This window comes from Dendrobates tinctorius, unplaced genomic scaffold, assembly GCF_039654945.1.
Source record: "Dendrobates tinctorius isolate UK_male_01 unplaced genomic scaffold, ASM3965494v1 ptg000008l, whole genome shotgun sequence".
Classification (NCBI taxonomy): Eukaryota; Metazoa; Chordata; class Amphibia; order Anura; family Dendrobatidae; genus Dendrobates; species Dendrobates tinctorius.
The window spans coordinates 74841823-74865515 of NW_027361676.1; the positions used below are offsets into that span (position 1 = coordinate 74841823).

The 23693-nt window shown below is 45.2% G+C and overlaps 1 protein-coding gene across 1 annotated transcript in view; it reads left to right on the top strand.

Annotated features, from left to right (window-relative positions):
• The first annotated feature begins 20424 nt into the window (after positions 1 to 20424).
• The window catches only part of LOC141092560 (plasma kallikrein-like), a 147959-nt gene continuing 144690 nt past the window's right edge, over positions 20425 to 23693 (top strand). The window contains exons 1-3 of the mRNA XM_073578826.1: positions 20425 to 20540; positions 20620 to 20678; positions 21033 to 21192. Coding sequence (XP_073434927.1) covers positions 20621 to 20678; positions 21033 to 21192 — 218 coding nt within the window. The 5' untranslated portion in view covers positions 20425 to 20540; position 20620. The remainder of the gene's footprint in view (positions 20541 to 20619; positions 20679 to 21032; positions 21193 to 23693) is intronic.

Below are 23693 nucleotides of genomic sequence, written 5' to 3' on the forward strand. Positions count from 1 at the left end.
GAGGACGTCCCGTTATCCCTATTGTACTGGACGGAATCCCCCTCAACGCTTTGCTGGACACCGGTTCCCAGATTTCATCTATACCATATATCCTTTATAAGAGGTACTGGGCTGATGCAGATATTGATAAAGGACCCTCTGATGTTGGGCTAGATATATGGGCCAGTAATGGTAAGTTGGTACCGCAACTAGGATTCCGAGAGATGACTGTAAAGATTGGTAAAGTAGAATTGAAGAAACAGGGTATAATTGTTGTTGATGTTGACCGGCGAAACTGTGAACCAACTGTACTGATAGGAATGAATGTGTTAGAAAACTGCTTTTCCGAAGTTATTTCTGTCTTACAGCAAATTGTTGAAACTGCCCAATCCTGCCAGCAGAGAGTTCTCCGGAGGGAAATAAAAGTATTGATGCTAAAGCAACAGGTAGAGGTTGCAGGTGGAGAAATCGGCAGTGTGAGGGTAAATGATCCAACGTCCATTGTAATTCCACCAAAAACAGAAATGCTGGTATGGTGTAGAGCAGCCATTGGTACGAAGGGACGAAATTATCAAGCCTTGGTAGAACCAGTGTACACTGACAGTAGGCCCACTATACTCACGGCAAGAGGGGTAGCCGAGGTACAATGGGGACGAGTGCCGGTACGGCTCTTGAACTGTGGAGAGGAAGAGGTCACCTTGCCAAGGTATGCTACAGTGGCAAAGCTATATACTGTTGACAACAATGCCATCACGACCATTGGGCCCTTAGAACCAACCTGTCAGGTGGAAGACAACGGCTCAGATGGAGAATTGGAGGATTGGTGCCAACAGCTGCACGTGGGCACAAATTCAACCCCTACCCATCAAAAACAAGGGGTGTATAGGCTAGTGACGGAATATGAGCAGGTCTTCAGTAAACACCCATTGGACTTCGGACGGATAGAAGGGGTAGAACACACAATCCCCACTGGTGACCACCCACCAATAAAAGAAAGATATAGGCCCATACCACCCGTTCACTACCAATGTGCAAAAGATATGCTCAGGGAGATGAAACAGGGCCGGGGTAATAAGAGACAGCTGTAGCCCCTGGGCGGCCCCTCTAGTGATTGCTAAAAAGAAGGACGGAACCATGAGAATGTGCGTAGACTACCGGCAGATTAATAACATTACCCATAAAGACGCCTACCCGTTGCCTAGGATAGAAGAGTCCTTATCTGCTTTAAGATCTGCTAATTATTTTTCCACCCTAGACTTAACAAGTGGGTATTGGCAAGTCCCTGTGGCTGAGAGAGATAAAGAAAAGACAGCATTCACCACACCAATGGGTCTCTGTGAATTCAATTGTATGCCGTTTGGACTCTGCAACGCACCCGGTACCTTCCAGCGGCTGATGGAATGCTGCCTCGGACACAAGAACTTCGAGACCGTCCCCCTGTACCTGGACGATGTGATTGTCTACTCAAAAACTTACGAACAACACTTACAAGACCTGGCAGAAGTGTTCGAAGCATTATCCAGATATGGCATGAAGATCAAGCCATCCAAATGTCACCTTCTCAAGCCAAAGGCACAGTACCTGGGACACGTTGTGAGTTCAGAGGGAGTAGCACCGGATCCTGAGAAAGTAGCCGCAATAAGGGATTGGCCAAGGCCCACCAATGTGAAAGAGGTGAGGCAATTCCTGGGACTGGTGGGTTACTATCGCAGATTCATAAGAGGGTTCATGAAGTTAGCAGCACCCCTACAAGATGTCCTGGTAGGGCAGACAAAGAAGCCTTCAAACCGAAATCCTCCTTTCCAGTGGAGTGATGAGAGGGAAGACTCCTTTGAGAAGCTAAAGAAGGCATTAACAGGAGAAGAGGTTCTAGCATACCCAGATTACCATCAACCCTTCATCCTCTACACAGATGCCAGTAATGTGGGACTAGGAGCCGTACTGTCTCAGAAGCAGGGAGGCAAGGAGAAAGTCATCGCCTTTGCAAGTAGGAAGCTCCGGCCTACTGAAAGAAATCCGGAAAATTACAGCTCCTTCAAGTTGGAACTACTGGCAGTAGTCTGGGCTGTGACTGAGCGTTTCAAACACTATTTGGCCGCTGCAGAATTTACCGTCTATACTGACAACAACCCGTTGACCCACCTGGATACGGCTAAATTAGGAGCGCTAGAACAGCGATGGATAGCCTGGTTGTCCAATTACAACTTCGTGATCAAGTATAGAGCAGGCCGCAAGAATGGAAATGCCGATGCCCTATCCCGGATGCCACACTTGAGGGACGTGGAAGAAGAACCGGAAGAGCTTGAAGAGATTGAGCTACCAGCCTTCCATCATCCCAAGGCAAAACAACATCAGTCAAGTACTTACCAGAAACAACAAGAGGTGAATTTTAACCCGTTGGCACACCATAGATGGGCTGACACACAAGATAGCAATCCGGCTGTGAAGTTGGTGAAAGAACTGTTGACTGAGCAAAGTGCATACCCCGATGAGAATGCTCCAGGAGAGACGCATCAACTCTGGAAGGAGAGAGGCAAAATGTTCTTGTACCAAGGGAAGCTCTGCAGAAGGTACACTAGTCCAAAAACGCATGAATTGGTCTGGCAGATTATCGTGCCTAAACAAGATGTGAAAATGGTCCTAGAGGCTTACCACAATGGTGCCGGTCACTTCGGATGGAAAAAGCTCGAAGTACTCCTAAGAGAAAGATTTTATTGGGTCGGAATGAGAAAATCAATTGAACAATGGTGCAGAAACTGTGGCCCTTGTAACCTTAGAAGAAAAGATCAAAGAAACCAAAGAGCACCACTGCAGCCCATAATCACCAAGCAGCCACTTGAACTTGTTGCCATAGACCACGTGAAGTTGACACCAAGCCGGTCCGGCTATGTTTATGCCTTGACCATTGTGGACCATTATTCACGCTTCTTGGTAGTAGTACCCGTAAAAGATCTGACAGCAAAAACAGCAGCCAAGGCGTTCCAAACGTACTTTTGTAGACCATGGATACCCAGAACAGGTACTCACAGACCAAGGTACAGCCTTTGAATCAGAGATCTTCAGAGAATTTTGTAATATGTATGGTTGCAAAAAGATCCGGACGACGGCCTACCATCCACAAACAAACGGCTTATGCGAAAAGATGAACCATATTGTAATAGATCTACTGAAAACCTTACCAGAATTGGAAAGAAATCAGTGGCCGGAGAAATTGCCTGACTTGGTAGATTTATATAACCATGTCCCGGTAAGCTCCACCAACTGCACCCCAGCTTACCTTATGCGTGCAAGACCTGGCCAACTACCAATCGATCTAGAAATGGGAATTCTGAAACCAGACGTAGACGTTCAAGACTCAAATTGGGATACCATACGGCAAAACCAGTATCGCCAAGTACAAGAAAGTGTGGAAAGAAGCCTTCAGCAAACTAGAGAAAGACAAGAGCGAACTTTCAACCGGAATGCTCTAGCAACCCCATTAAAACCGGGTGACCAAGTGCTCAAGAGAAATCGTCGTACCAATAAATTGGACAATCAGTGGGAAACCGTTCCCTATACAGTTTTACCCACAAGAGTGAACAACCCAAAAATGTGCCTTATCAGCAAAAACGGAGGACTAACATCAGTACTAGTATCTAGAGACAATCTGAAACTATGTCCGGAAACATTGAAAGAGCCAGAAATTATCCAACCGGAACCAGAAGTCATCCAACCCATACAGGTTCAACCTGCTAAGGAAGAGGAAGAAGTGTATCATACCGCATTAGGAGACTTTCCTAAGACATGGCCAACCTACTATGGCTCAGTAATAGTTCCAGTGATGGCCTTTTACCCAACACCAGAACCCGTAGTACCAGAAGCCCCAAGACAAGAAGTTGACCCCGTACCACAAGAAGTCCCAAGACAGGAAGAACAGATTCCTGGTCATGGTGATCCCATTCACGGTGGACTTGCCAACCCCATAATTGTGGAATTATCTTTAGCAGAACGGGCAGACACCATATTAGCAGTAGACTGTAGTACGCCACCTGAAGAGACACCGTTATTATGTAGATCACAACCTAGTACTCAGGGTCAATTACCGGAAAGGTATACGGATTACCAAATGTGAATACCATTTATGAGAATTGAATATATATTATGCCATTTATAGTTGAACAGAAAATCTAGCTTAGCCATTTGTTATCAGTTTGCCACGTATAAGCCCAGTATCTACGGGGACTCTTCTGTATGAACTTCTTGCATATTCTTGAACTTTCTTTTTGAACTTTATCTTTAGACTCTGTTGGAAAAAAAAAATGGAACTAAATTCATGGACACTAATTGCAGTTCCTTTCCTAACAAATAAATAACCCTCAAGGATAGAACTGTATTAATGGACGCTATTTGAAGTGACTTTTTACAGAACTCTATTTTTGATCTTTGAATGGTTTTTGTGACTTTTCATTTTAAGACTCTGTATATGTTAGTTGTTATTTCAAATGTTTATTGTCCCACAGTCCCGGAGTACTGTTCTTAACTAAGGGGGAATGTGGCACCCCTAGGGGTATTTGCCACAAAAGTGGGATCACCACAGAGTTACTGACACAAGACACAAACAAGAATAGGGACACTGCATTACCACATCCGGCCAGAAGGGGGAGCTCCAGAGACTCCCCTATATCAATTCTGACATGAGGAAAAGGAGGGAGTTATTCCCAGGAGTTCAGATCTGGAGGGTCAGAGTGTGAGGAGCAGTATCAGGCTCCTGAAGGACTGACTGACAATTTCAGGGCCAACAGAACACCGGTCTGAGGAAAAAGGGACAGAGAAAGAGGACATTTTAAGAACCGGGTAGCACTAATTACTACCCAGAACAGGCGCAGAGACGGATACCGGATCCGTGGCTGCATTCATTATATATAATACAGCAACCGGAAAACGTGAGGTGATACCAGCCTCACTAGGGTCAGATGCAGCAACAGGTGTAGAGTTCAGCGGTACTCCCGGAGGGGGTAAGAAAAGGAAAGGACTCGAGTTGCCCATTGAATCAAGACCCGGAGAGGACAGATTGGGCCGGCAGCCAGTTCACACACAGCAGCAGGGCCACACAGAAACAGCGCAAAATAGGAGGTAAAAGCCCCGGCAGGGCCAGAGTAACCCAAAAGTTCCCATACAGACTCCGGTGACAGGACTTATTGTAACCCCCTATTTGTTGAAGTAAACTGGTTAACCGTTTCCAGTGTCTCAGATTTTCATTTGGACAGTAGCCATCTACCCAAGATCGGGAGTATTACCGCTGAGAGAATCCGCTGCTGAACAAGTAAGTGCCTGTGCTCTTCAAGTCCCCTCATAATACCCCCTTTTGCACTGTGCATCGCCTGAGGCCACAGCACCGGGTCAAGCCACCCGTGACATTTCCCAGAGGTGAAGCAAGGACACCACCGATCCGGTGCTGGGTATTCCATGGTCTCCCAGGCGTCACACTTGATTGATCATTTCTTCTATATACCGCAGTGATACAGCATTGCAGTATATATAGAAAAAAAGCGTCTCCAATAAAGCATATTCTATGTAAGGGCATTGCATGAGAACCAAAATTGCAGGCTTGGAATTCTTCAGTAAGGCCCTGACTGCGATAGCAGCCTATTGTCACCCGACAATCGTGTCAGGAAGGGAAGGAGTTAAAATGTACCTGTAAATGCATAGTCCTGCAGCTCCAGGGCTTCTTAACATTTCCTGACTTTTGGAGTGCATACTTGTGTTATTTTCATGCAGAGCCATTGAGCTGCTGCACAGATTCCAGTCATTCACGCTAATTCATTGGTTGGTTGCCTAGGCTGAGCCATCTGCTAGATGTTTAGAATTGTGGCCAAAAGTTTAAAAACTGACAGAAATTTTTATTCTAACAAAGTTTGTGGCTTGTTTGTTTTTAGAACTTTTTTTACTCAGATGTTTCTATGGTTAATGCAGTATAATTATAAAAATTTCATCATAAGTTCTTAAACATTTATAGATATTAATTATTGATACATTAAGTTCATACAAAGTCTCGATATTTACAGTGCTGATTAGTGTTGAGCATTCCGATACTGCAATATCAGGTATCAGCTGATATTCGCGGTATCGGAGTTCCGATACTTTTAGAATATCGAATACCGGAATCGGAAGTTCCCATAATGCAATGAGTCAGTTTGATTTTATTCAGCCAATGAGGAATCCTAAGAAGTGTGGGCACATCCTGTTATGCATGTTAGGCATGTTAACTAATGGCATGGCTGTCATTGGCTGCTGAAATGATGTCATGATGCACTTTAAAAGCCACCGCCGCCATTTTGGGTTCACTCTGCTGTGAATTTACTTAGGGACAGGACGCTTCTGTTCTGACTCTGAGGGACAGTTTGAGCTAGCGATTTGCTTTATTGTGCTTTACCCGGGCTACTTTAGCAACCGCTGTGTGAGAAGCTTTCTTTTGCTTTGCAGCGCTGTTCACGGCTGTCTGTGAGGTCTCTGTGTGTGAGTGCAGCTCACGCTGTTGTGTGTTCTGCTGCCACCTCCAGTTGTAGTCCGCTCAGCGTGCGTCACTGCCTCATACATTGTCCTTTTTTGCATTAGTGATGCTCATTTTTCCAGATTTCTCCTATTAGTGTGGTTCCATCCGTATCCAGCTAGAATATTTGCAAACACTATATAGGAGTAGATAGAGGAGCCTTTCTGCTGTCTTGTGCCCTGCAGCCCCAGCCAGATTAGTATTAGCCTATTTTTTGGAGCCTCATCTATTGCATTGTATGTTACCTTCCTGCATTGTAAGAGCTACAAAAAGTTTGTGATACTATCGGTTTTACATCTTTGGGCACATCCAGTGTCTTTTTGTGAAAAAAAAAAAGTTAATAAAGTTCACCAAACACTCCACTTTACAGTTGTGTAGGCCACATTAGCTCATATTAAAGTCTAGTCCCCACTTTATAAAATTAGTGTTTCTTATACCTGTTAGCAGCTGTTCAGAAATAAGCACACTAAGCCCTTAGTACTTTCCTGCCTATCTTTATCAGTCTACCAAGAAGAAGAAGGCAGGGAGTAAGGCACGTGGTTGTGGGCGTGGAGTTTCTGCAGGGAGAGGACGTGGGGATTCTGTGCCTGCTGCGGGCACCAGTGACTCAGCATCCCCCAGTTTTACCAGGGAACAGTCCTTTATGCACAGCTTTGTAGGAGCTCGCCGTACCCCACTGCTGCGCGACGAACAAATTGAAGCCGTTGTCGGATGGATGGCAGCTAACACATCGACTTCAATTAGTTCCAGATCCTCTCAGGTCCAGAGCACTGAAGAGCACCCATCTGTCTCTTCATCGTCAGCCAAATTGCCCAGGCAGTCAGAGAGCCCTGGACAGGAGCCATCTCTACTTCTGTTCTCTGAATCTGTTGGCTTGGAAAGAGGGGGCCAGCCAAGCAACATTCGAGAATTTGAAGAAGAGGTAGTATGCAGTAATGCGCAACAGCTTTGTCTCTCTGAATCTGAAGAGGCGGGTGGGCCAGTGCCTATGGTCAGCACACCTCAGTACGCATCTGATGATGAGACTCAGGTGCCACTTTCTGGTGTGTACTGTGCTGTCGAGACAACCCAGGAGAAGCAGTCATTTGAAGAGGGTAGTGTAGATGATATGGTCCTTGACCCATCATGGCGTGAGGTACAGGAAGGTGGTGGGAGCAGCTCTGAGGAAGAGATTCCCCGAACGGCCAAAAAAGGAGGGAGAGGGAGGGGGCAGACTCGGTTGCCTGTAGCCTCCACTTCGGCACCCATTAGGAGCATGCTTCTTCCAAAACCCAAAACGGGCGTGCAGTGCCTGCACTTGCAGTGCCTGGTCCTTTTTTGACACAGTTGCAGATGACATTTGCTTTGTCAAATGCAAGCTGTGTAATCAGAAAGTGAAAAGAGGGAAAAGTGTCAGCAACCTCAATACCACAAATATGTGGACACATGTGCGGACCAAGCACGTGGTGGAGTTACAAAGACTAAGTGAAGACCTAGGCCAACCTACAGCGCCACCTACCACCTCTTCAGCTCGTGTTGTAGCCTCTTCCTCCAGCTCACACACAGCTGGTTCGGCTTCCTCACAGGATCGCCATGAAAGAACCTCTGGCACTGTTATACAGCGACACAGTGTCATTTCACCCACAGCACCACGTTCCCTGTCATCCTCACACTCCCAGGCCAGTCTACAGCCATCAGTAGCACAGGCATGGGAGAAAAGGCACCCATACTTGGCAAACCACCCCTGAGCACAGGCTCTGAATGCTGGCATTGCAAAACTACTGTCCCTTGAAATGCTCTCATTCAGGCTGGTGGAGACTGACACTTTCCGTAACTTCATGGCATTGGCAGTCCCACAATACAACGTGCCCAGCCGCTTTTATTTCAGCAGGCAAGTCATCCCTGCCCTGCAAAAGCATGTGGAGGGAAAAATTAAACATGCGCTACTAAACGCCATCAGTAGCAAGGTCCACCTGACCACCGATGCGTCGACCAGTAACCATAGACAGGGGCGATATCTTTCCCTCCCTGCTCATTGGGTAAATGTTGTGGAGCCGGGTACAGATCTTGAGAGTGGCGCTGTATGTGTTCTGCCAACTCCAAGGATTGCAGGAATCCAGTCTGTACACATTGACTCCTCCTCCTACTCCAGTTCCTCTGAATCAGCGCTGCAGGAGCTGTCACAGTCTACATCCACATGGACCCGTGAACGCTTACCTGTTACGACCGATATGAGCACAGCCATGGCCAAACGTCAACAGGCCGTATTGAAATTAATTCTTTGGGGAATCGAAGCCACACAGTGCAGGAGCTCTGGAATGCCGTCAAGCAGGAGAGTGACGTGTGGTTTGTGCCAGCGAATCTCCAGCCAGGCATGGTAGTGTGTGACAATGGCCGAAATCTGGTGGCAGCTCTGGGCCTAGGCAACCTTACTCACATCCCATGTCTGGCACATGTGCTTAACTTGGTCGTGCAGAGTTTTTTGAGGGACTATTCGGATCTTGATGCACTGCTGCACAAGGTCCGCATAGAGTGCGCTCACTTGCGGCGTTCCAGCATGGCAAGATCGCGCATTGCAACTCTGCAGCACCGATTCCGCCTTCCGGAACATCGCATCATATGTGACCTACCCACCAGGTGGAATTCAACGTTACATATGTTGGAGAGGTTGTGTGAGCAGCAGGCAGCAGTAATGGAGTACCAGCTGCATCAGGCGCAAACAAGTCACACTGTGCGCCGTTCACACTTCACCACCACTGAGTGGGCCTCTATGAAGAACATCTGCCACGTTTTGCGTGCCTTCGATGATTCCACGCGGAAGGCAAGTGCAGATGATGCACTAGTCAGCATGACTATCCCCCTTATCTGCCTGCTTGAAAAAACACTGCAAGCACTAAGGTAGGAGGTTGTGGAAGAGGTGGAGGATGAGGAGTCACAAATGCCATCTCCTTCTGGACAGTCTGCGCAACATGGTTCCTCACAAAGGCCTAGGCAGGGGACACTTTGTGAGGAGGATGAGGAGGAGTCAATGGAGGAGGAAGACTTCTGTCCAGAGGAGGGAGGTACATAATGCTCTAGTAGTCAGTATGTAGAGCGAGGGTGGGGTGATGCAGAGCAGGCAGAGATGACGCCTCAAGCAGGGGACAGCATTTCTTGGCCAGTTGGCAGTCTGCAGCACATGGTTGATTTCATGCTGCAGTGCCTGAGAAATGACCACCGCATTGCCCACATTCTCAACACGGCTGATTATTGGGTGTACACTCTCCTAGATCCTCACTACCGGAACAACTTACAAAGCCTCATAACACCGTTGAACCAGGAGCGTAAAATGCAGGAGTACCAAGACACACTTGTGCATTCCATCATGTTCTCCATTCCAGCCGAGAGCAGTGCTGCTAGTGCTTTACAAAGCAGCTCAGTGCGTTGAGGCAGTGGAGGAAGCTCTGCACAAAGAGGGATCAGAATCAGCGCCTCAGCACAAGGCACATATGGCCCAAATGTGGCAAAGTTTTGTGTCCCCGCCACAAATGTCTACACCATCACAGACGGCTCCAGTCAGCAGGAGGCAACGTTTCCGTCAGATGGTGACAGACTACATGTCTTGCCCTCTCAGTGTTCTCCCACACGGCTCTTCCCCCTTCATGTTTTGGGTCTCTAAGCTGGATATATGGCCAGAGCTTAGCCAGTATGCATTGGAGGTGCTGGCTTGCCCTGCTGCTAGTGTATTATCGGAATGCGTCTTTAGTGCCGCAGGTGGTGTACAAACAGACCATCGCATGCGACTATCCTCCGATAACGTTGACCGGCTTTCTTTTCTGAAAATGAACAAGGCCTGGATCTGGCAGGAATTTGCCAGTCCTCTTCCAGATTAAATAATTGGTTGGCAACAGTATCCAGGTCTCCTGTTGTGTTCATGTTTCTACCACCTGTTTCTCCGGTAATCCCTGGGCTCCAACACCACCAGTTGCTGCTCAGAAGTGCATTCTGCACAGTCAACACTTGCTCCTGTGTTGTTGGGGTTCAGTAACGTCAGCTGATCCCCTGCTGTGTGTTCAGCAATTTCGCCTGCTCTGTCCACATTCACACTACTACAGATTTTAAACTTGCTCCAAATAGGCCTCTGCCTCCACTCTGTTTCTCCTGTAATCCCTGGGCTCCAGCACCGCCAGTTGCTGATCAGAAGTGCCATCTGCACAGTCAACACATGCTCCAGTGTTATTGGGGTTCAGTAACGTCAGCTGATCCCCTGCTGTGTGTCCGGCAATTTCTCCTGCTCTTTCCACACTCACACTACTACAGATATTAAACTTGCTCCAATTAGGCCTCTGGCTACACTCTGTTTCTACTGTGATCCCTGGGCTCCAACACCACCAGTTGCTGCTCAGAAGTGTCTTTGGCACGGGTACTCCCTCCAGCCCAGCCTGGTTTCAGCACGCCAGCTGTTTCCGGGTAGTGTCAACGTCACTTTGCCTCCAATATGTTGTCCTGTCGTGTTGTGGTCGGGTTAGCCGACTCTATGGTGCCTGCAGTTTAGGTGCTTCCTAAGTTGGCTGCGGGATCTGGCAATGAAGGCTGGTTCCGTACTGCCAATAGGACAAGCTCCCCCTGTAGGACTGTGGGTTTCGGTAACTCCGGCCGGCTCGCGGCCTTGCAACTTTTTTTTTCATGTGTACCTTCTGCTGCCTATCTGAGTTCCAGTACCATTAGCTGGTTCTTTGGAAGTCAATCTTGAATATGCTCCCCTGGGTTCCAGTAACATCAGCTGGTTCCAGGCAGAGCCTTTGGCTTAGGTTCCTCCTTCTCGGTATCCAAGTTCCACCAACATCTGCTGGTCCTTGGTAGTGCTTTCTGGCACAGGTACCTCCTGCTTAGTAACCGGGTTCCAGTACCATCAGCTGGTCCTCGGTAGTTCCATTGGCTCTTGTACCTTTGGCTACCCAGCCAGGTTCCAGTACCGTAAGCTGGTTCTCAGCAGTTCCTCAGCCTTCTTGTACCTTCTGCTACATTTCCAAGTTCAAGCTTTTTGAAATGGCTTTTGGTAATCACTCTGGATCTCCCTGACGACGACCCTAAAGAGGACGACCCTGAAGACCACCCCGAAGAAGACGACGACCCCGAAGACGACGACCCTGAAGACCTCCCCGCAGAAGACCAAGAAGATGACCCTGTAGAAGATGACCAAGAGGACAAAGAACAAGAAGACAACCACCAAGATACAGAAGAACAAGAGACAGAAGACCAAGAAGCAGAAGAACAAGAAGCTGCAGAACAAAAAGCAGAAGAACATTAAAGGGGTTGTCTGGGCATTTCACATAATCTCAGTGCATATCTGGGCTGCAGAATGCTGACAATAAGTAATTTACCTCCTGTGGCCAGTATGCACGGTTTCCAAGATATGATCTCTTGCTTCTATGAACAACGTCCGGGGGGGTGTGTTCAGGCATTGAAATGAGAACTGGTCGTTTCCTCCTACTCTACTGAAAACATGCCCTCTATAGCAACAACCCTAACCTCCATAGCAACAGGCCCTCCCCGACCACATGAAGAAGCCTATCCCTCCTCACCCAGTAACAAATCCTCCCCCTCTAGCAGCCTCAGTGCAGAGAGCAGAACCACCCAGCTGCTCCTCCCCCAGACACACGCTGAACAGTGATCTATGGAAAGTGAAACTATTGAGGAGGAAACGACCAGTTCTCATTTCAATGCCAGAACACCCCCCTTGACGTTTATCTTACAAGCAAGAGATGATATCTGGCAAACCCTGCAAGCTGTTGACAGAAGGTAAATTACTTATTGTCAACATTCTGCAGCCCAGATATGCACTGAGATTATGTGAAATGCCTGGACAACTCCTTTAAGCATAAGATTAAAAATCAGAGCAAACTATATTATCTAAATTATAAGCAGAAGAAGACTAAGCAGTGTATGGGGGTGAGTCAGTTCCTCCTCGTGGTGCCCCTGGAAAATACCTGCTGCTGCAGGCAAAACTGAACGCAGACAAATCCTGTTGTAAATCTTTTGTGACAGGCAGAACGGAAGGTGTAATCTTCAAACTTTTATAGATAACAACTTCAGGAATGCCTGTCACAAATAAGAATATGATGAAGAAGAAGAATGTGAAGAAGATGAAGTAGAATATGAAGAAGAATAATAGTTGAATAAGAAGAATATGAAGAATGTAAAAAAAAGAATAATAGGAAGAAGGTGAAGAAGAAGATGAATAAGGTGAAGAAGAAGTTGATGAAAAAGATGCTGCTGCTGAGGATGATGAAGGAGAATGTGTGGGAGAAGTAAAAAAGAAGGTGAAGAGCATGGAAGTAGTGAAACATAAATATCTGACAAAATATAAAAAAGCTTAACATAGTCAATATCTTTGTAACTCCGAACGTCTTAAAAAAAAATTAATTCCTGCTATTCCATTTGATTGGGCTAAACCTCTATGCCTTTAATGTCTCCTCCACCTCCCCCAATACATTCTACATTATTCTTAGTTGCTTTCCTTCATGTAGAATTAACCTACAAGGAAAGTAAGGGTTTATTTTCATTCTGATATTTGTGTCCCATTGACTTGCATTGGTTTCCGGTATCGGAAACGGCGATATCCGATATTTTTGGGGTATTGGTCCGATCCAATCCGATCCGATGTTTCCCGATATCGGAAGGTATCGCTCAACACTAGTGCTGATACTTAGTTTCAAAAAATGTTCGTACTTAGCCCCAGATATTATTTTTCCGGTCCAAAGAGTGACTGATGACCACTCATCTTATCTAATAAATGCTTGGAGTTTATCACAATTTCTCTATTTTTGTTCGTCCATCCACTTTTTAAGGATCCTCCATAGATTCTAAATAGGATTGAGATCTTGGGAGTTTCCTGGTCATGAATCCAATATTTCAGAGTTTTGTTCACCGTGCCACTTAGTTAACACCTTGTGACATGTTCTCCATCATGCTGGAAGAAGAATTGTTCATTACGAAATTGCTCCTGGATCATTGGGAGTTGTTCTTGGAAGATTCAATACCAGTACTTTCTCCAAAGTTATTTTCTGTGAAGGCCCCTTAAATATTAAACTAAATTGAGGGGCAAAGAGGGGGATTTTAGACAAAGTGAGAGCCAAAGAGGAGCGCATTATGCTAAATTGGGAAGCAAAGAGGGGGACAGTGTCCCCATAGTTGTCCCATACACTAACAATGCCCCCCTTGTAGCTTTGCGTATTAAAAATACACCATTACTCGATGTCCTCCTTGTGGCCTAATACATTAACAGTGCCCCCTTTGTTGCCTCAGTCATTAACAATGCCCTACTTGTGTCTCCATACATTTAAAATGCCCCCTTGTGGTTCCATACATTTTTAATTTATGAGGTCACAATTTTCAACAATTCAATTGAATCAAAGCATGAAAGGTGGATGATATTACTGTATGGGCACCAATAGGGAGGAAGCCTTTCTGTTATATTTTAGCATAAAGACCAACATTACAACTGTATAGGGGCACAAAGAGTTTTACTATTTTACTGGGCCCATAAAAGGGGGAAAATATATTGCGTTGCGTTTGGCGCAGGTCGGCGCACCGTCAAAACGACGCATGCGGTGGCAAAAGCATACCTGCGCACGACTTGCATACCCAATGCTAGAGCTGACTGGAGGAGGCGTGGCAGGGGGCGGAGCTTCACGGCGAGCGTCCGCTGCGCCTCCAAATGCTAATGTGAAACCAGCCTTATGCATGCACTGAAAAATCTTATAATTAACAAAATATATCGTATTTTGAGGATTATAAGATGCTTCGGATTATAAGACGTACCCAAAATTTTGAGGAGAAAAATATGAAATTTTTTTTTAATAAAATGGTGGTTCTTCTTATAATCCATGTGTCTTATTGCTTACCTGGGATGGTGGCTGCAGTGAAGCAGGGCCCCAGGGTCACGACTGGAGGACACAAGAGTAGAACGTTGCTGCAGGCCGCAGGCTGGGATGAGAGGGTGTTCGAATGTGCAGCGCACCGCTGAGGGTGTCCATTGCTACTGCGGGGGGCTCTGCTGACATTTTGTGAAAGGCCAGAGACTCCACAGTTCCATGGTTTCCTATGTGGTGGACTCCGGGAAAATGGCTGCCGGGGGCGGCGCATGCGCAGATGGAGATCTCGGCACCAAGATCTTGGGAGATGAGATCTCAGCAGCCATTTTCCCGGAGTCCACCGCATAGGAAACCAAGGAACTGCCTTTCATAAAATGTCGGCAGAGTCCCGCAGCAGCACTGAACACCTACAGCAGCACCGGACACCTGCAGCACTGAACACCCGCAGCAGCGTGCTGCACATCCACACACCCGCAGCGACGCGCTGTACATCTCGAACACCCCATCATCCCAGCCTGCTGCCTTCAGCAGTGCTCCACTCTTTCCTCCTCTGACCGTGACCCTGGAACCCTGCTCCACCATGGCCGGTAAGGTATATCAGCATTATAAGACACACCCCCATTTTCCCTCCACATTTAGAGGAAAAAAGGTGTATCTTATAATTCAAAAAATATGGTAATAACCGTACTGGAAACAGTGCAGCGCTCAGCAATATGAGCCGATATTAGAGCAGCTTCTGATTGTAAAGATGCCCTGAGCTGATGTGTTGTAATGAATAACTGTTATCTTATTGTAAGATGGTTTCCAAAAGTTCTATCAGCTTGAAACGCACAGCCATGGGGGTGATCGCTCATTGAAAGCCGCTGCCGATGATACAGCCCTGTGGCAGGCGGTTATCAGTGTTCCCACTCAAAGTTTCAAGTGTGATCTCTCCCCATGCAAGACATGACACATGGAGTGCTGGCAACAGAAATAAGCACCCTCTGGACGCCGAGTGAGATGTCCGCTAAATCAAGGTACTGTTGAGTACAGAGTGGAGTGTGCTAGAGCTCAAGTACTGAGAACTATCCGTTATGTACCATGAAATGTGGAGTGTTGGAAGCAGAGAGAAGCAGACGTTAGGTACCATGTGAAGACTCCTCTATGACAAAATACGGTTCAGTACAGAGCGAGTAATGCTGACACTCAAGCACTGCAATCTGCCTTCTATGTTTGAATGAACCTGACTGCCTCACATAATTTCTGTCATGATCCAGCTTGGATTATGACAGATAAATGCACAAGTAAGGCTAGTTTCACACTAGCGTTTATGAGCGCAGCGACGGCCTGCGCACGGCCGCCGCTAAGCCCTGCCCCCTGCCGCGCCTCCGCCGGTAGCTCCGCCCACCGGCGCATGACGCTGCATGCGCCCCCTATCTTTATCACAGGGGGCGCAGGCCGTGCGCAGTATGCGTTTGGCGGCGCATGCGCCTTTTTGACGGTGCGCCGACGCAACCAAACTGCAGCAGGTTGCGTTTGGCGCAGGTCGGCGCACTGTCAAAAGGACGCATGTGCCGCCAAATGCATACTGCGCACGGCCTGCGCCCCCAGTGATAAAGATAGGGGACGCAGGGTGCATGCAGCGTCATGCGCCGGTGGGCGGAGCTACCGGCGGGGCGCGGCAGGGGGCGGGGCTTAGCGGCGGCCGTGCGCAGGCCGTCGCTGCGCTCATAAACGCTAGTGTGAAACTAGCCTAACCTTTTTTTTCCTTAAGCTGTGTGCTTAAAGTTAGTTTTGCCCCCGGTGGCCATTAGGGTCATTGCACTGTGGTGGTTTCAGTTCTAGTTTTGCCCCCCGGTGGCCGCTAGGGTCATTGCACTCTGGTTACTTTAGTTTAGTGCACATGATTATAAAGCAGGTTTGATTACTCTGGCTCTGACCTATAAAAGAGTGTCAGGTGTTGCAATCACTGTTGGTGACATTGTTCATTGGTCTGGAGGCGATGTGTCCAGTCACACGTAACCATCACAATTTCTAACTATAGGACATTTGTCCTGATGCGCATTTCACTGGTATACCGGCTTTTTCAAGGGGTAGGATCGGCCATACAAACTGAATATTTATCACCCTGTCATGATTGACAGGTGCAACAGCCAATCAAACACATGGTATTATAAACAAAGGATCTTAAAGACATTGAATCATAACTGTTCATAGAATATTTTAACCCCTTAACGACCGCTGATATGTCTTTTAACGGTGGTAGTTAAGGGTACTTAAACCACAGAGCTGTTAATTAATGGTGCTGAGGAAAAAGTGTATAGCGCCCCCCAGAGTTGGAAATTCTCCAGGGTCTCAGCTGCCAGGGGTAGTCGAGACCCCAGAGAACATGATTCGGGTCAGTTTTTACCGACCCCGAGGTCTTGATCACCATTATTAAAGGCATAGCGGCGACCGCAAAAAAAGACCAATTTGCCATTTAATTTCTCTCTCCTCTGATGTGATCGCACATCAGAGGAGAGAGAAATAGGGTGCGCAATGCGCCTGCCGAGATCTGCCGGCTGTCACCCGGCAACAATAGTAAATTTTTCCTATTGGTTAATTTTGATCACTGTGATAGACTCTATCACAGTGATCAAAATAAAAAAAATAGTAAATGAAACCCCCTTTATCACATCCTTAGGGAAAAATGATAAAATGAAAAAATGTATTTATTTCCATTTTCCCATTACCGCTAGAGTTGGGCTAAAGTTAAGGTTAGGGTAGGGGTTAAAATTAGGGATAGGGTTGGGGCTAAAGTTAGGGTTATGGTTGGGGCTAAAGTTAGGGTTAGTGTTGGGGCTAAAGATGGGGTTAGGGTTGGAGGTAAACTTAGGGTTAGGCTTGGGGCTAGCGTAGGGGTTAGGGTTAGGCTTTGGATTAGGGCTAGGGTTGGGATTAGAGATAGGGGTGTATTAGGGTTAGGTTTGTGGTTAGGATTACGGTTAGGCTTGGGATTAGGGTTAGGGGTGTGTTTGGATTAGGATTGTGGTTAGGTTTGGGATTAGGGTTAGGGGTGTGTTGGGGTTAGGGTTGTGGTTATGGTTAGGGCTGGGATTAGGGTTAAGGGTGTGATGGGGTTAGGGTTGGAGTTGCAATTGGGGGGTTTCCACTCTTTAGGCACATCAGGGGCTCTCCAACGCGACATGGCATCCGATCTTAATTCCAGCCAATTCTGAGTTGAAAAAGTCAAAAGATGCTCCTTCCCTTCCGAGCTCTACCGTGCACCCAAACAGTTGTTTACCACCACATATGGGGTATCAGCGTATTCAGGACAAATTGGACAACAACTCTTGTAGTCCAATGTCTCCTGCTATCCTTGTGAAAATAAAAAATTGGGGGCTAAATATCATTTTTATGGAAAAAAATATTCTTTATTTCCACGGCACTGCGTTATAAACTTTAGCAAAACACTTGGGGGTTCAAAGTTGTCACAACACATCTAGATAAGTTTGTTGGGGGGTCTACTTTCCAAAATGGGGTCACTTGTGGAGGATTTCTACTGTTTAGGTACATCAGGGGCTCTGTAAATGCAACATGAAGCCCGTAGACCATTCCAGCGAAGTCTGCATTTCAAAATGGCACTCCTTCCCTTCCACGCTCTGCCATGCGCCAAAACTGTGGTTCCCCCACATATGGGGTACCAGCATACTCAGGACAAATTGCACAACAACTTTGGGGTCAAATTTCTCTGGATACCCTTGGGAAAATAAAAAATGAAGGGCTAAAAAACATTTTTGTGGAAAAATAATGATTTTTTATTTTCACGGCTCTACATTATAAACTTTATTGAAACAATTGGGGGTTCAAAGTACTCACCACACATCTAGATAAGTTCCTTGGGGGGGTCTAGTTTCCAAAATGGTGTTACTTGTGGGGGGTTTCCACTATTTAGGCACGTCAGGGGCTATCCAAACGTGATCTCAATTCCAGCCAGTTCTGCATTGAAAAAGTCAAACGGCGCTCCTTCCCTTCCGAGCTCTGCCTTGCTCCCAAACAGTGGTCTACCCCCACATATGGGGTATCTGCGTATTCAGGAGAAATTGCACAACAAATTTTGTGGTTTATTTTCTCTTTTTACATAATGAAAAAACTGGTTCTGAAGTAAAATATTTGTGAAAAAAAGTTTAATGTTCATTTTTTCCTTCCACATTGCTTAAGTTCCTGTGAAGCACGTAAAGGGTTAATTAATTTCTTGAATGTTGTTTTGAGCAACTTCAGGGGTGCAGTTTTTAAAATGGCATCACTTTTGGGTATTTTCTGTCATGTACACCCCTCAAAGTGACTTCAAATGTGATGTGCTCCCTGAAAAAAATGGTTTTGCAAATTTTGCTGTAAAAATGAGAAATTGCTGGACAGCCTGAATACATGTGGGAATTTCCTAACAAACAGGCAATCCCCAGATGTATTCAGGCTGGCTAGCAGCTGCAAATCATGCAGCTATGGTGACAGAAACTAAATATCTGAGCACATCCAAACACTCGGAGATCACCTGAGCATGCTCGGGAAATCTCGAGTAACTAGTATACTCGCTCATCACTAGTCCCTAGCCAATCATTGGATGTTACACATATATTTAGTAGCCTAAAACTATCTGTGGTCTAATACCCGATCTGGTTGCTATTTGTATTCTCTTCAGAGTTCTGGAAATACAGATTTTTGGTGGATTGGAATCATATATGATTGGAGGTGTTTCTATATCTACTAGAAATTTATTGTATCTATAAAGACATCTATTAAGATACTACAGCCTATCAATATAGACACTATCTGTATACCATCCATTTTGCTCTGAAATAGTGAGCTTAATACAATTTCTGTTTACGTATAGTATTGTCACCTACCTGATACATCTACAGTCAGGTTCATTATTGTAAAGCACTTAAGCACTTTATGGGTGTTGGTGATGGCTTGGTGGGGATTTTCCTCTTAGGGTCAGACAGGGTTAACTTACATTGAGTGGGGCGCCACAATGTTCTTCCCCCTAGGGTGCTAACCTCCGCTGCAAGGTAGGGAAACAGGGTATCAACTATCTGTTCCCTTAGACTCTTCATAAATTATTATTTATTATTATTTTTTAACCTGGATTGTGCAGATCTAGCACCCATGCCTGATCCACTCCCCAATATGCGTTTGTTTGATTGATAAAAGCTTTTTTAGAGGCACAAAATAAAAGCTAATTTTTTATGTCTGTTTTTTGTTCGGTTTAAAATTTAGGTACCAGACCACAATTCATCCATTTGGTTTTCGTTAGTTCTGGCTAGTGGCATGGTTGGCTGCTCATCTGAACTTTAAATTTTCCCATCCTGGAAAATAGAGGAGCTCAGGGAGAATAAAGATGACTTGATAATGTCCTCCAGAAATCTGGTGAGCTTATACTGCTCTTATGAAAGGAGTCTGTAAGCAGCAAGCATAATCGGCTACGCTGCATAACCGCAGCGGTGGGCGGTAACCTAGAAAACAACCATTAAACCATAGCATTCAAACTACCGCTGTTCTTGAGAACTGAGAGAATTTTCAATAAGATTAAAATTGTAAAGTTGCTTGGTTTTAACCATTATTGATGTTTAGCCAACCCCTTTAAATAAAGGTACTGTCACACTTAGTGATGCACCAGCGATCCTGACAACGATATGGATCGCTGGTGCATCGCTAAGTGGTCGCTAGGCAGGCAGATCTCACCAGCGACATAGCAGCAGTCGGGGGTCGCTACTTGCCTGTCAGACGAGGCGATCCTGACGCCCTCCCGCCTGCGTCCACGCATCGCTCGTCGGCGCCACAGGAAGCCCAGCAGGAAGCTGACGACGAGAAACGGCCCAGGCCGTTCTCGCGCGATCAGCGATAATCAGCGGGAGAGCTGGTCGGAGGTAAGAATCACACATAGCGATATCGCTAGCAATATCGCTGCTGCATCAGAAAACCAGTGACGTTACACTGATATTGCTAGCGATATCGCTTAGTGTGACGAGGCCTTTACAAGTCCCATTGCAAAAGCAAGCATTAAGCCTTATCACAGTTAAACATTGCCCACACACAATTTTGTAATGCAATGTAAACATGCCCCTTTGGAAAATGAAAAGCTTGAGAACCTGGTGAGATGCATCAGTCACAGTCGAGGGCAAAACTGCACAAAAGGGATACTTTATGTTCTCCTTTTCAGCTTGAAATTAAGAGCAAAGGTAATTGTAATATTCTGATAATATAACTTATCATGTGTATTTATAAAGAGCTTATGTATCCATTTTACCTTTATTACAGGATGTCTTTTTATTACACTGTGGCAAGTCTTTTCCTGCTGTTAGATTTGGCTTGTGGAGGTAAAGCAACCTTTCTATAACTTAATGAATGATGTAACCGCAAATACTAACTATTGCATAAAGCAACATTTCTATTTTATAACAGTTGGCATCACAATTACTTTTATCTAATGCATGTCAAAGTATTTTTGGGGATTAAATACTAAGACTAAAAATAAAATATCATGTGAAAATAATACATTGGGTGCAGCAACACGTCGCTAGGCCTCCTCTTTACAACTGTAGCCACATGGACTACCATAATGGCACTGTATGTATGCCATCTTATGTACACTATTGATCATATAATTAATAAGCAATGGTGTCCCAATGTCTAGAATCTGTTTAATCAGCGTATTTTTTCACTTTTGCTAGACTGTGTACCAGAGCTAGAAAAAGACGTGCTCCTTCAAGGTGGAGACCTGGGTACTGTGTTTGCTCCTGATGTTGAATATTGTCAGATGGTCTGTACCTTTAGCCCACGTTGCTTGATGTTTTCTTACCTTCCGGCAAGTTGGCCAAATGATAATGAAAGGTGAGACAACATGACCGATAGATTGGAGTTAGGTTTACTTTGAATATTGTATATGTATATACAATAAATTTTGGAATTGTATTTGTGTGCTAAATAAATATGTAAATCTCTATATACAGTTTCTTGCAAAAAGTATTCATACCTGTGAACTTTACCACATTTTTTCACATTACTCCCAGAAATGTAAATGTATTTTACTGGGATTTTATGTGATATTCCAACACAAAGTAAAAAGTATTTGTAAAGTGTAAAAAAAGGATACATGGTTGTCTAAACATTTTAAACATATAAATATGTAAATTTTGACATGCATTTGTATACAGCCCCCTGTAATCAGATACCCCTAAATAAAATCCTGAGAGACCAATTGTCTCCAGAATTCACATACCGGTAGTTAGAAAATTGAGTCCTCCTGTGTGTAATTTCTTCTCAGCATAACTATATATTCTGTGTAGGCCTCAGATGTTTGTTTGAGAACATTAGCAACACACCAGACAGGTCAGGGATTAAGTTAACAGAAGAGTAAAGCAAGGTTAGGTTATAAAAACAAAAAATAACCCAAGCTCTAAACATCTCTTCGAGCACTGTTCAATTCTTCATCCAAAAACGGAAAAAGTATGACACAATTGCAAACCTAAAGACATGGCTGTCCACCTAAACTGACATCCCAAGCAAGGAGAGCACTAATTAGAGAAGCAACCAAGAAACCTATTGTCACTCTAGAGTAGCTGCAGAGATCCACAGCTCAGGTGGGAGAATCTGTCCACAGGAAACTATCATGCCTAAACTCCACAAATTTGTCTTTTATTCAAGGGTGGAAAAAAGAGAGCCATGTTTAAAACAAGCCATAAGTAGTCCTGTTTGCGGTTTACAAAAAGGAGATGCAGCTAACATGTGGAAGAAGGTGCTCTGGTAACAAGACACCAAAGTAGCACTTTTTGGGCTAAATGCAAAATGCTATGTATGGCAGAAAACTAACACTGCACATCTCCCTGAAAACACCATCTCCACCGTCAAGCATGGTGGTGGCAGCATCATGCTGTAGGGAAGCTTTTCCTCATCAGGGACAGGGAAGAGTTGATGGGAAGATGGATAGAGTTAAATACAGGACAATCGTTGAGGAAAACCTGTTAGAGGCCACAAAAGACTTGAGTCTGGGGCGTAGGTTCATCTTCCAGCAGGACAATGACCCCAAACATAGTGTTAGAACTATAATAGAATAGTTTAGATCAAAGCATATTCATGTGTTTGAATGGTCCAGTTAAATTCCAGACTAGTGATGAGCAAGCATACTGGTTACTCGAGATTTCCCTCCTCGGGTGATCTCCGAGTATTTGGATGTGCTCGGAAATTTAGTTTTTGTCGCCGTAGCTGCATGATTTGCAGCTGCTAGCTAGACTGAATACATGTGGGGATTGCCATTTTGTTAGGAAATCCCCACACGTATTCAGGCTGTCTAGCAGCCACAAATCATGCAGCTACAGTGACAGAAACGAAATCTCCGAATACATCCAAATACTCGGAGATCACCCAAGCATGCTCAGGAAATCTCGAGTAACGAGTATACTCACTCATCACTAGTCCAGACCTAAATCTCATTGAGAATTTGTGGCAAGACTTCAGAATTGCTGTTCTTAGTCACTCACCATCCAATCTCACTGAGCTAGAGCTCATTTGCAAAGGATAGGAAAAAATTTCCATCTCTAGATGTGCAAAGCAGGTAGAGACATACTCCAAAAGACTTGTGCAGTAGTTGCAGCTAAAGGTGGTCTTACACAGTATTGAATCGGGGGGCTGAATATAAAGGAACATCACAATTTTCAGATTTACGGTATATTTTTAAAATATTTATAAATCCATGTATGATTTACACTTCACAAATACTTGCTACTTTGTATTGCTTTATCACAGAAAATCAAAATAAAAAAAATTTACGTTTTGTGGGTTCAATGTGAAAAAAATTGAAAAAGTTCACTGGGTATGAATACTTTTTTAAGGCACTGTAAATATCTTATATTGTTATAATCAATTAAAGAAGATGATTGATATATAGGTTTGCAGGAAAAGACTCTATATCACTTCTACTTTATGCATTGAAATCTCTTCATATTTTGGGCTTATGAGTCAAAGGGGTGGTCCCAATTAGAAGATGACAGATTTTCTGTATATGTAAACATGCAGACTAAGGCCAGGTTCACACTTGCATTTGGCTTGTCTGCGTATGGCTGTGTACTTCCTCCCTTAATCTCCGCCTTCCCTCCACCTACTTTTGCATGCGTCCTGCATACCTATCTTTAACATTGGGTACGCAGGGACATGTGTTGTATGTGGATGCCTCGACATGCGGCGTTTTGACGTGCTCACCGACTTCACGGGAACTCAACATGTTGCATTTCTGTGTGTTTGGCGGGCACGTCAAAACGCCACATGTGGACGCATCTGCATACAACGCATATCCCTGCGTACCCAATGTTAAAGATAGGTACGCAGGATGACGCAGG